This window comes from Chlamydotis macqueenii, chromosome 1 (assembly GCF_036417535.1).
Source record: "Chlamydotis macqueenii isolate bChlMac1 chromosome 1, bChlMac1.mat, whole genome shotgun sequence".
NCBI lineage: Eukaryota > Metazoa > Chordata > Aves > Otidiformes > Otididae > Chlamydotis > Chlamydotis macqueenii.
Window position 1 is genome coordinate 103,544,561 of NC_141556.1, and position 14,061 is coordinate 103,558,621.

General features: G+C 37.1%; 1 protein-coding gene across 4 annotated transcripts in view; it reads right to left on the reverse strand.

The window, feature by feature from the left end:
- Positions 1-14,061, reverse strand: part of CADM2 (cell adhesion molecule 2) — a 685,724-nt gene that overhangs the window by 232,904 nt on the left and 438,759 nt on the right. For 2 of the 4 annotated variants that reach the window (XM_086763712.1, XM_086763689.1), the window contains exon 2: positions 5,410-5,436. The exons of the other annotated variants lie outside the window; for them this stretch is intronic. In XM_086763712.1, coding sequence (XP_086619838.1) covers positions 5,410-5,436 — 27 coding nt within the window. The remainder of the gene's footprint in view (positions 1-5,409; positions 5,437-14,061) is intronic. 4 annotated transcript variants of the gene reach the window in all.

The window sequence follows — 14,061 nt, forward strand, 5'->3', positions numbered from 1 at the left end:
ATCATGAGAAGCAGTAGGACTATACCATTAATGTTATTTCTCCCTGAGATAATTAAAACCAGAACTTCATACATAGCTAAAATGGGGAAAAGGAACATGGCAGAAATAGCTACCAATCCACTAGATTTTAAAATAGATTGGATAGTATGAATCCTGCAATGTGAAGGTAGTTATACCTTTCCCTCTGCAAAAAATCTTTTCTTGGATCTTGAAACTCTTATTGGGAATTTCACCATTTCTAATCTGCAGGCCTCAGGAGTCTTAAGAACAGGAAGGAATGTTGTACTTCTCAACAGGCAGATGAGAAGAGATCTTTCTGGAGGACTTGCTTTCTTGCCCTGCAACAGTAGTTGGGCTTCATAATCTCCTTTATTTTGTAGGAAGTTCTCATATTCATCCACACCATTCCCTATACCAAAAAAAACCCTATCAGAAATTCCTATTTAAATTTTGAAGGGTTATAAAGTCAAGTGTCTAACTGCATAAGGTTAGGGGGTAGCTCTGGAAATACCTTCTTAATAGCAGCTGGCATGGAGTGTACCAGAGAAGTGAAAATGTGTAGCATTATGCTGGTTTATGCTGGGATAGAGTTAATTTTCTTCATAGTAGATCATATGGGCCTGTGTTTTGGATTTGTCCTGGAAGCAGTGTTGATAATACAAGGGTGTTTTAGTTTCTGCTGAGCAGTACTTACACAGAGTCAAGGCCTTTTGGGCTTCTCACATCATCCCACAACAAGTAGGCTGGTGTGGGACAAGAAGCAGCTGGAAGGGGACACAGCTGGGACAGCTGACCCCAATGGACTAAAGGGATATTCCATTTTGTATTATGTCATGCTCAGCATATAAAGCTGGAGGAAAAAGAAGGAAGGGGGAAGACATTTGGCGTGATGGCATTTGTCTTCCCAAACAACCATTATGTGTGATGGAGACCTACTCTTCTGGAGATGGCTGAACACCTACCTGCTGAAGGGAAGCAGTGAATTAATTCCTTGTTTTGCTTTGCTTGCTTGTGTGGCTTTTGCTTTACCTATTAAACTGTCTTTATCTCAACCCATTACTTTTCTCTCCCATTCCCATAGCAGGGAAGTGGGGGTGGAGTAAGCAAGTGGCCCTGTGGTGCTTAGTTGTCAGCTGGAGTTAAACCAGGACAAGCACAGAACTCCATTCCCTCAACTAATTACATTTGAATGAAGACACTTGGCCTCTCTCTTTCACTTGTTGGTTGAAAATTGACACATCATTAGTAGCTTTGATAAGAGCCTGGAAACCATTGTTAACTGCTGCCAGAAGACATCTGCAACAATATTATCACCAAAAGTCACAACAGGCCTTCTTAAGAGGTGACTAGATCTTCAAACTGGTGCTTTTACAGAGAAAATGCTCATTTACAGAGCTCAAGTTGAACAAATCTCATCTGGTACATTAAGGAATAGCTATTAAAATACTAATGCACAGAAACAATTCTAGTCAGTTTGAAATTTTCGAGTGGCATCTCTGGTTTCTGTTTAGTCAAATTCAGCGCTAAGAATGATCATTTTAATGTTTAATTTTACCCCTTACTCTTTCAAATCCTTCTGAGCTAGGCTTCTTAGACATGTCACAAGCATTCTGTCCAGAACATGAGTGTTCTGTGGCAGCATCTGCCCAAGGTAGTCCAAAGCAAGATCCTTCCTTCTATGCAAAATCCAAGTATTTACCCTTTCTAGAGGCCACCAAAATTTTTCATGCAGTTTCTTCTAGGTAACAACAAGTATAAAAAAAGAAATAAGAATACCATGTGTTCTGGTTTTGTTAGTGAGGGGGGGCCTAAGGTGGTAGCTTCTGTAGGAAACTGCTAGAAGTCGCTCCCCTTTGTTCAGTGGACTCGGCCGGGCCTAGGGCGGACCCGCTGCTGGCCAAGGCCGAGCCAATTGGTAGCAGAATGTCCCATGATAACGCCTCTGCGATAACGTATTTAAGTAGGGGAAAACAGGAAAAAGAGGAGGAGAAGATGTGAAGCAGCTGAAAGGGGGCAGAGAGGGGGAGGCGCGAGCCTCATGGGCCTTGCAGGCCTCATCCTCTGGCCTCCCGCCGGGCAGCTGACTGGGCCCAACTCGGCCCAGCCTGGCTGCAAGAAGTGGAGAGGAGATGAGAAGTGAATAAGATGTAAAAAGGATCCTGAGAGACGTCTGCCAGCCTGTTGTGAGGAATGGCTGCAGACGCCAAGGTCAGTGAAGAAGGAGGGGGAGGAGTAATATGGCTCCTGGCCAAGATTCCTCTGCAACTCGTGGTGAAGACCATGGTGGAGCGGGTTGTCCCCCTGCAGCCCATGGAGGTCCACGGAGGAGCAGAGATCCACCTGCAGCCCGTGGAGGACCCCACAATGGAGCAGGTGGAGGCCTGAAGGAGGCTGTGGCCTGTGGAGGGCCCGCTGGGGCAGCTGTTCTAGAGGGACTGCATCCCGTGGAAGAGATGACCCACGCCGGAGCAGTTCCATGAAGGACTATGGCCTGTGGGAGGGACCCCACGCTGGAGCAGAGGAGGAATGCGAGGAGTTCTTCCCCCGACGATGATACAGCGGCGTAAAACAACGCGTGATGAACTGACCGCAATCCCCATTCCCTTTCCGCCCCCCCGTGCCGCTCGGGAGGGGAAGGTAGTAGAGATAATGTTAAGCCCGGGAAGAGGGAGGGGTGAGGGGAGGTTATCTTGTTCCCTGTCTCATTCTCCTGCTAATTTTAGAAATAAATGAATAGTTTTCCCCAAGTCAAGTCTGTTTTGCCCGTGACGGTAACTTTAAGGATTTCTCCCCGTCCTTATCTCAAACCTTGAGCTGTTTTTCCTTATATCATCTCCTCCTATTCTCTTGGAGGGTGGGGGGAGCGAGAGACAGACTGCGTAGTCTGGTCCTGATCAGGGCTGAACTACGACACCATGGTAAAATAAAGCAATGATAGGGCAAACCTAAGCTGGAGCTGTGGAATCTCTGACCCTTGAGACACTTCAATTTGACTGGAAGGCTCTGAGCAACCAGATCTAAATGGGCCTTACTCGAGTGGTAGCTAGGTCCAGATGGCCTGCAGACTGGATGACCTCCCAACCTAAATTGCTTTTAAGTGCTACAAAGTAAGGGCAAACTAGGGAGTTCAACAGCTGCTTTACACCACTTCATAAAATCAGCCTTCAACAAAGTCTGAGAAAATACTTAAGGAAAGAGTACTGAATGCAGTGTTTGAGAACAAGTGCTCTATTGTTTTGCTTAAAGGCAATCCCACAAAGAAAGAGAGGGAAGTTGGAGATCAGCAGGCGTTTTCACATGCTAACAAAGCACACATAAAATTTCAAGACAGGTGGTCCCATGGAATATCACCTAGTAGGTGAACATGCTCTGGAACCCTCATATCTCAGGGCAGGAACGAGCATCAGCTTCACCTTGCTGAAAATGGCAGCACAAATTCCAAACTTTCAGAAAGGAAAAGTGAAGATCCATAAATAGGAGCATAGACATAAGAGTTCTGGATTTCAGGGAGATAAATGCCAAGAGAGAAAGTCCTCCTGTAGCAAAGTATTCCCTCAGTTGTGAGGTGACATTTCCAATGCCATATTAGACAACTGCTTGCCAGTTAAGTGTTACACTTCAAAAGAAGAAACAGATTCTTCTTTACTCCTTAGACAGAGCAATGTGAAAAGCAGTAAGATATCAGCTACTTTATGTCTTCTACCACAGGAGATTACAAGGTGGGTTCTATGCTTTTAGTAAAAGACAGAACTATTGCAGGACTGCATTCGTTGTGGATACTGGGTATCTTCATCACAGAGCTGTTCAGCACCAAAGGAAAAGCTGATGACTTCCTGAAGGCACTGTCCAACTGAGCAAGAGAACTCCAGAGTTAACACGTAACTACTGATTATGAGATTTTATCTTATCACAGTGTCAAACTCAGTTTACTATATATAGTTTCAGCTGATTATTCGATATGCATGTACACTTCCAAAATAAGGGCGTGTTAACGTTCACAGATGAGTGAGGCCCACGAGTATTTCTGACTCATTCTATAATTCCTGTGCCTCCAGGGTAGTTTCTGTTCGAATGGCAATATAGGAGTACATGAAGCAATTGCTGAGTACCAATGAGATCATGCTTATTTGTGCTGAAAGTTTGCTTCCGTGGATGTGTTTCGGTTTTGTTTGGTTTTTCCATTGATTATGAAAGTCTTAAAGTCTTGATCATTATTACAGAGCATCACAGTTGAGTACATGACAGTACAGAAAAGAGTAAAACAAACTTCATAGCATGCATAGACAAATGTGTGAATGGGACTATCTAGTCCCCTCAGTCTTGACATTCAATGCATGCAAAGTTTCCGAGAAAAAAAAACAAAACAAAACACAAAAAGCCATGCAAGGGTTTTAAAAAAATGGAGCTGTATTTTAATTATTCATTTAATTATTCTAATACTTAAACACCATCAGTGAATGGTAGAGTTAAACACACAGTTAAACACTGTGAATGGTAGAGTTCTTAACTTCCAAACTACATGTAAACAAGCATAAATATTTGCCTTAAAATTTGATGTTTAATTATCAAAACTCAAGTTTAGCTACTAGAAATGTTAGATAAATTCCAGTAAAATAGATCTTCTCAGGTTTTTCTATGAAAATAGATGTTCATATATATATATACAGACAGGTATATGTATATATACACATGTATCCATGCATTTATATGTATATGCAAGTAAAAATACACCCTCGAGGTTACATTTGCTACAACACTGCTTCATTGAAATTCAGGAAATAGTTTAAGGCACAACTGACCTTACATGATTAGTTTTGAAAGGTTTACTTCTTTGTCACACTGATTTGTGACAATCACCTTGCTGCTCTGAAGTTATAAATCTCTGAACAGATTATGGTATGCCTCTATATATATCGGTATGCTATCAGAAACAGTGATGATCTTTTTATGCCAGAGTGAAAAGATGGGGAATGCTTAGGAGACACTTATGTTCATTGTTCTCTGTTCAGATATTTATGACTGTGTCTAGAGATAAAAAATACAAATTACATTTACATATTTATGAGCATTTTTATGTAATATCTTCATTTTTATTAAAATGCCACCAATAACCCTACATTACTACAATGTAAGTCAGAAGTCTAACTAGAATACACTTGATTTTGTCTTTTTCCTAAAAACTTCCTAAATTAAAACAATTAACAAATATCAGTCATCACTACTCATGCTGTAAACAATGAAAATAGCCTGCACTTAGGGGCAATTACAAAATCATAAAAAGCTAATCTATTGTACCATAAGATCTAAAAATATCTCTCTTGGTTTTGAGAAGCAGAAGAAGCCTTGCGAGAAAATATGTGGGCTGCAGAACCATGCAATGCAAATTGAAGAGTGCAGGCAGAAACTCACCTCTAGATTTGCTCTTTGTAGCAGCCACTGGAAGCAAGGAAAAGATTGCACAAGAAGAGAACAAAGATAGATTAGACAGAAGTTTGAGCAAGTAAGAATACAGAGAAACTTTATCACTATTGATCCAAAGCTAACAAACACCGTTTCTAGGATTATTTGACCTATTTATTTGAGACACTATGAGATAGTTCAGGATCTATGATTCTGTCAGAAGACCTGTGTTGAAAATTTAGAAAATATATCACAAAACACACTGAAAAAGCATAGCAAGGAATGCAGAAAAATCATGGACCATTAATCATAAGTAGGTGACAGCATATGTACACACATTTGTGAATTCTAAAACCAAAAGTACATTCTGAATCACCTAAATCTTAAGTCACTCCCTTGTTTCTGTTTCTTGGAACTTCATTCTCCTGTGAGGCAGATACAAACATCAGTTAAACTGTAGGTACTCCAGTTATTTTAATCAATGCTATAATTGATTATTTATTTCATTATTATTATACAGACTTCTTCATTGAAGCCTGTATCGTCAGATTATTCTTGCACTAACAAAGCATACACAGCAAAAGCAGCAGACAATATTTTGACAAACTTGGAGAGAAAAGGGGAGACAATACAGTCTTCCTTGAGTCTCTTGAAGGAACACGTTTTTGGTCTATTAGTTCTAAAGGCACAACAGAATCACAAAAACAACAATAGGAGCTTAAAGTGTTCAGCCAACATCTGCCCTACCACCAAAATCAACAGGATCATTATTGTTACTGATATATATATTATATATATATATATATATAAATATAAATTATATAAATCAGAACCCAAAATGAAAATGGAATCACTCAGCTGTAACTTACACGAAAGATACTATCCACAACTTGTTAAATGCTCAAGTGCTCTACGAAAAGGCATTCATTCAGGAGCATCTTAAATAAAAAAGCTACCTCAGAAAAAAAAAAAAAAGTAATTTCTCTTCTGCTGGCCCTTCTTGTAAGGCAGAACTATGTTCACAATTCCAAGGCAGCTACATTTATGACCAAAAGACAGAAAAAAGAGGACAAAGATCAAATCCCCTTTCTTTGCTTCTCTCATCTACATCTAAAGTTTTTAGGGTTGGGATTTTTTTGGTGTTGTTTTTTTTTCTTTTTTTTTTTTTTTTTTTAGTTTGTCTTGTCTAGTGTCTCACCAATCAGTCTTTACAAGTAAGGAGAGCATAGCAGTAAAGGCCAAGTTGCCATATATGAACGAATAGTTGAAAAAATTAAACATTCCACTTTATGAAACAAGTAAATTCTCCAGCTTTTTTTTTTTTTTTTCCCTGATTCCTCTTCTACTTCCAGATGCACCATTCTGCATTGTCATCATTCTCCTGGTAGTGAAAACAAAATTTAAAAAGTGGCCCCATGATGTTTGAAATCAGCATTACTCCACAGAACACCTCTGCTTTGGGCAGATAAAACTAATGCAGATGCTCCTGCACAGCTCTTTCCATAAGGCTGTTTAACAAGACATATTCACCTATAAACCAGCCAGTAAATCTTACATGAACTACAAATTGCTTATGTAGTAAACAAAATTAATGGTGTCATTCTAATTTTATAATAAGTGAACAGTTTCTCCTTCATGAAAATACAAGTTGCTAATGAATGCATTGAGTTAATCAGTCTATTCATTTTCTTATGCTTCCTCTTTTTCAGTACTGAGAATTATATCTACATGAACATGTTACCACTGCGAACCACAATAATAATTTAAAATCCACAAAATTCTGGAGAAAACACACACACGTATCTTCCCCTCCACCCCCCATCCCATACATTTAAAAGCAACAGGAGACTTTACACTCACATTAATCACTCAGAATAAAAAGATGTATATGCATGTATATATATGGATATATATAATATGTATATGAAAATTTCTATATGTATAGTTACATATATACATGTATATTAAAAGAACCCAACCATTCTATCATTAGACATCTTTATTTTGAAGCATGAGCACTAGGTAGAGAATTATTACCTATCATGTATCAGTAAATAAAGAAAAGACATAAATATGGTTGTACATTATAATTGGAAGTAGGACAGGTTACTAAGCCCGTTAGACCAATTATAACTCTCTGCAAATCCACTAATAGAGGACTAGATGACAGTAACCTTCTTAAAAATGTCATGTTCAATACTTGTAAGTTTTTTCATTGACAGCATAGTCCAATTACAAGTCAATTGGTAAAGTTCAGACTGCACAACAGCCAAATTAGCTGAAAATGATCTTTCAAAATATAATTCTGCCTACTGAAGGGAACTAGCTGGAGCTGTTTTCATCAACAACCCATCTTTTTGATACCTAGCATGAAGGAAAATCCCCTTTCATTGTTATCAGCGAGGTTGGTATTTCTTTTTCCAAAGATGAAAGACTTTTTCTCTCTTCCCTCTTTACTCCTCTTGTCACTCTGCCTAAAGAGAAGACAATTTTCAAGAATTTTCAATCCAATGTGTTTGAAAATTTTTATCCACCTCTTCTTATTATTACTACATGAAAAGTCATAGGAGGAGACAAGCCTAGATAAATGTTTCAAATGAGCATCATCAAGATTGGAATTTAGCAGAGGAAGACTGATCTCTTGGTTAGAGCACCAGTTACGGCATAACTCAGCTTTTTATGCCACTAAAGTTAGTAACAAGAGACCTGTGGGTTTCAAACAAACATTACAGTCAAAGGATCTACATTCACTTTATGTCTTCAGCAAATCAATTGATTTCTCTGCATTTCACATCATACATTCTCTTTTTCCCTATCTTGACTTTCTTACTTGCTGACTAAACAGACAAGCTCTTCAAGGCATTTCTCAAAGTAGTATACTTGTAGGACACTGATTTGAAACTTCTGTAATACAACTAAAGTCAATTAGCACTGGCCAGCAACATTTTACGGGTACAACGTAACTCGAAAGCCGGAATTTACTGTATCTGGCTGGCACTTACTTTATTTGTCTAAATTACAAGTCAATCAGGAAATGGATTACTTCTGGTATTTCCCCATGTTCAGGGATTTCTTTAAATACCAGAACACATTTACAAGAGCATTTTTCTTTACTCTGTCTTATCTTTCTTAGGAAATTTATTTTGGACAGGGACACATACTACAGAATAGTGACCTTTGTTGGAATTTAAGGAAGATTTTTAAAGACCAGAGAAGAAAGAAAGACAAAGAGGGAAGAAAGACCATATTCTCAAAAGTCAGACTGAAAGGCACAACAGAGCTACTAGATTTCTAGGGAAGACTGAGGAAAAAAAAAATAATCTCTTCTATCAATCCTTAGTTCTATCAAGATATTTTATTTTCTAAAGTCGTCTCTTCTGGTCACAACGTATGCAAAACAAAAGGGTTTGCTACTGAGGAAAGGTTCAGGAGTGAGGGGATCACAGAGCAGCAAGAAGTCAAGGTCAGAGATCTCAGAGGAGTCTACTCTGAGGGATCAGGAAAGGGGAGGAAAACTGCCAAGTCCTGAATCATAGCAGTTAATTTTCACAGAACTAAGGTTTTTAGGGCATTTTTAAATCAGAAAAGCATTTCTGCTGTAGCTGTACTACTGAAACAATGTTTTTGAAAATCATTGCCTGAATGTAAAAAGCTGGATTTAAATTTCAAAAACCCTAATATACCCTTGCTCTCAAATATCAATAATATATCGTGCTTTGTTTTTCTGTGATATATCTTTCTGACTTCTTGCTTTCTGTATGCCAACAATTGTTAAATTACATTCTTTGATAAATGGCGGCTACAAGTTTTCAATATTTTCTCCACACTCAGCTGTCTCTATGCTGTTCAATTTTGTGGACATTTTTAGACAGATTTGATATAGCATTTATTTTATTTTTCTCTTTTATGTGATTTATTATTCAATTTAGGGTTTTGTCTTTTGTCTTTGGAAAAAAACACGTCCTTCCAATTACTTCAATAGCTCAATAAAAGTAAGAAAGGGAAGAAGTATTTCCCTCAGATGTCCAGCCTACCTAACCTTTTATTTCAGAAAATAAAGAGAAAGAAAAAGGAAAAGTGAAAGGTTTGAGGTCAGTGTCTTCTTGTCATTTCACCTCTTACATATAGTAAAAATGTACCTAGAGGAAAAATCAGTACAATATCTAAATACTAGAATGACTAAATAGCTCTTTTCAAGAGCAGAAACAAGATGAAAGTCACACTCATAAAATACATTGCATCGATTTTCTCCTGAATACAGCAACCAACAGTTCCAGCAAATCTAAATGTTCTCTTATCTTCAATAAAAATTAAAACATTAATAGTCTATAGGATGGACATATTTATTCATCTGTATTTTTAATTCCAGTTTAAAAACCTTCTGTGATCATGGAATACTAAAAATTACCAGAGAAGCAGCATACATAAACAAACAAACAAACTAAAATACACACCTCCCAAACACGCCCATCATATAATGCAGATTTCCAGTTTTCAAAAGAAAAGGAGTTACTTTTACAGTACTTAAATTTAGAATTTTCTTTTAAATTTTATGATGATGATGACAAAAACTGCATTTTTTTTTTTTCCTTCACATAAACTGATGGATTGGTCATTGATGATTGGTCATTTAGGTCACCTAAATGCCAGCTCAGATTCTCTCACTGGAAAAGCTCCTCCATGTGACAGAAGGCTTAGAGCATGATCATTTTCTCCAGAGAATAATGCAAATTATTAGGCTCTCACAGACTAAGAGATCCATTCAAAGCAAGGATACCAGTATGTGCTGTAATGCAGCATGCTTCATCATCTCCTTTTCAAACAGCAGCATTTTCTAAAAGCCACTGAAGGAGAAAGAAACCACCACTACTACGTGAAATTCTTAGTGGGATTTTGAATCTCCATTGCTGCCTAGTCATTAAGAGTGGCTAACAGATAACAGATAAACATGGGACCTTGGGAGTTCTTTTAGATTAGGATATAGTTTTTAAAAAAGCTATATACATCCTCATGGTTAAATTTGTTTACTTATGATTTTCTGACTTCTTATTTGATTGCCTTTATTGAAATGCCTTTGCATTTTATAATGAATTTTTTTTTTTTTAGTAAGTTCTGCACACTCTTCTCAAGGAGATTTCAAAATTATCAGTTAGTGGCATTTGTGAATACAATCAGAATGCACATATTGCTACAGAAGTCTTCATTTCTTTATTTGTATAACCATTAAAGACCTGTGCAGTCATGCTTATACAATTATATGGAATTAAAACATGTGACCTTGTATTATTTATTCTATCTTTGTATCATTCTATCCACAACACAAGTTCCTAAGATGACATCAGGTAATTTCCCTCGGAAAGTGATATATTTTGCTTACTAAATTCATTGATCGATCTTCAAAAAAACAAGAACCTTTTTGGTTCTCACAATTTAATACATTTTTTTTTTCTCTAAAATTTTAAGAGAAAAACTACAAATGAGCTGGTATGCAAAAACAGTATGTGATTTTGCAATGACAAAAAGTTAATCGATTTCTTTAATTGCTACTATAACTTTAAATGTGTATAAATATAATACATATTGCATATATGCTATATAATAGGGATTATATATCTATACAGTCATTTTTAATAATTTTTCCTCTTAGAATATAAAATATGTTATTTAATATACAATTGAAAAGGGGACAAATACACAAATTTAGAGGGGTCATAAAGAGATCAACTGCTGTAGCCTCTGGGTTTGAAGCAGCTTGAACCTCTTTGGACCTCTCCTAACAGATTGCCTAACATATTGTTACAACCTTTGGTGAGAGGGACTCCAAAAAGCTCTACAGGTAATCTGGTTTAGTGCACAGTTGTCCTCCCAGTGGCAAATTGTCTTCCTGACATATAAAGTAACCAGCGTATGTAGGAGACTAGACCAATTACTTAACTCTGCTCATACTTGGTGTGAGTATAATTAACAACAGAACACATACTTCTTTAATGTAACCCTTTGCATATTTGAAGACTTGTTATTTCCCTTCTGTGTCTAAACAGTCACATTCTTCCACTGTCTTAATATATGGTTTCCAACCTCCTCTTTACTGTCTTTCCTCCCCCCCCCCCCCGCCCCGATTTTCAAGAATTCATCTACACTGGCCTAAAATAAGGCCAGATGTCCTGCTGAGGTTGCACTAGTGCAAAGTGAAATAATTACTTACAATGCCTTACACCTAGCTCTTTGGTTGTGCACTCCAAAGTAACAGTTGGCTCTAATGGAACAGTCACATTGCATTCAAGCCCACAATGACCCCTTAGTCCTCCTCTCCATATTCTTGTACCCCTACCTATTGACCATTTTGATTTCACATATTAATTTTATCCTTTCTGAATGTAGGACTTCACCCTTGTCTTTAGAAGATTCTGTTGCTTTGAAGTTCTTCCCCCATTTATTAAGGTTATCTTGAATATCAACACACCCCTCCAATTCCATGAATAAATACTGACATGACTGTTAATCTATAAAGTACAAACCTATCTCAAAGCTATATACTGTACCACATTATTTTTTTATATCTCCTACTCTACTGAAGAATGTAAATAATTCTTGACAGCAGCAGTAGACATTCAAATCCAAGAGTAATGAGGTCATAAAGGACTTCAGTTGTGTTCAGCATGCCTACATTCAGCCCATAATTAGCAAAAATCCTCAAAATCATAAATAACTTATTGTTAAACAAAAGAAAACTAATTTATCTTACCTAATGTCCCTCCTACACGCACTAGAAAATCTGTAGGCAAGCCAGACAAACTACATAAGCTAATGCACAAAATCAAATGACAAAACACTACTATATGCTACTGCACCTAGCAAACCTATGAACTGAACATACATCCTGGGCAATAATAGGTGACTACTCTGTTACTAAATGACAAACAGAAAATCAGAAGAGCAGCTGCTAAACATTTACTGTACTCTGTGAGGAAAAAAGCAATGTTTAAAGATATTGCTTTTACAGCTGACTTTTCTGTATAGGACACAGCTGCTTTAGAAACACTATTAAGTTATATTTTACTTGGTGAAACTTTGAAAGACAATGTGATGAAGGAGTAGAAGTTCCAGCATTTTGGTTTTCCCCACACCTTATCACTGTAGAATTCAATGCCAGGTATGGACAGAATATTTTCCGGTGTTCAGAATTTTTCCTTCCCAACCCAATAGAATATAGATCTGTAAAACAGCAACTACTGAGCCCAGATAATGAGAAACAATTCATATACTGGTAAGGAAAAGCTAAAATGACTGTAAGCATCTTTCAAACTTTCTAATACACTGCTAAACACATTAAATATTTTTAAACTGCAACTAGATTATCACATGTAATGACTTTTATTGCGCAATACTAATCACGAAGTATTGAAAAATATGCAGCTCCATTTTCTTTCAGAAAAGTAGACTACAAATATGGTAATTTTATTCTTGATACTCATTATAAATGGCACGATGGAGATCAGCAGAAGCATCTTATAATACAAACATCACCAGAGTTCAGGATTCCAGTTGTAGCTGATTCATATTAGCAGCTGGAAACACATAACACAGTAGATTACTGTATAGTTAAACTAGAAGATGACTACAATCATGCCCCAAAGGCTCCTCTTAACAGCATCCAGATAACATGATCTGCCTGCCCCAAAATGCCAACTTTACACATGTTATAATACAGCTGGACATTTAACTTCTACAAGCAATGCAAGTTGCAAGTAAGGAATTTCATCATAAGCTGGGTTTCCATAAAACATCACACAAATTTCCCTTGCAAATAAATAATGTAGTTTGTGAACAAGAGTAAACACAATTTTTATATTTCACCTTATCAAGGTAACAATGTTTTAAGAAATATGCATAAAAATAACTCAGAAGTAGTAGAATGAAGAACTCCTCAAGGCTGTAAGTGTGGTTTTGTCAGGCAGAGAGATACAAGTACTCAGTTCTGCTCTCAGATCTCTTCAACAGTTATTTCAAAAGTTAAACCAAATACTTGAAAAGCTTTGATATTCATTCAGCACCTCAGACAAACTATCAACATTGCTTATCATGTAAAACATATGTACCCACATACTCACCCAACTTCTTTAAGCCAGGTCTTAGGAAAGAGCAGAAACAAAAAGACCCTACTTGGATACACTTAGCAAACTACTTAGGCACAAATTGGCTGTCATCACATAACTGTGATTGCGCACAAGCAGCTGTAAGCAGCGAGCTTATGTTTCCTCTCACATCTGCAAATTGGTGCATGCAAAACACCTGAAACTATGCTTTGTCCATTTCGTTCAACCCAAGAACAACCTGTGACACTCCTGTCTCAGGTTAGGTTTTTGGTTTTGTGGGGTTTTTTATTGTTTTATTTCGTTTTGTTTCTTTTTTTTCTTTCTTTGTTTGGTTGGTTTTTGTTTTTGTTTTAGGTATATGCTATCCTACATTATTACAAACAGAGATTTTCCGAGTCTACTTCGCTTATATATATATATATATATATATATACACACACACATATACATTATTTTCCACTCACAGTTCACAGGTCTGATAACCCACAAAGCTTCAAGAATACTTATATTTGAAAATATGCCCTTCCACAACCAGCATGAAATCAGAAGCATTATAATTAAAAGC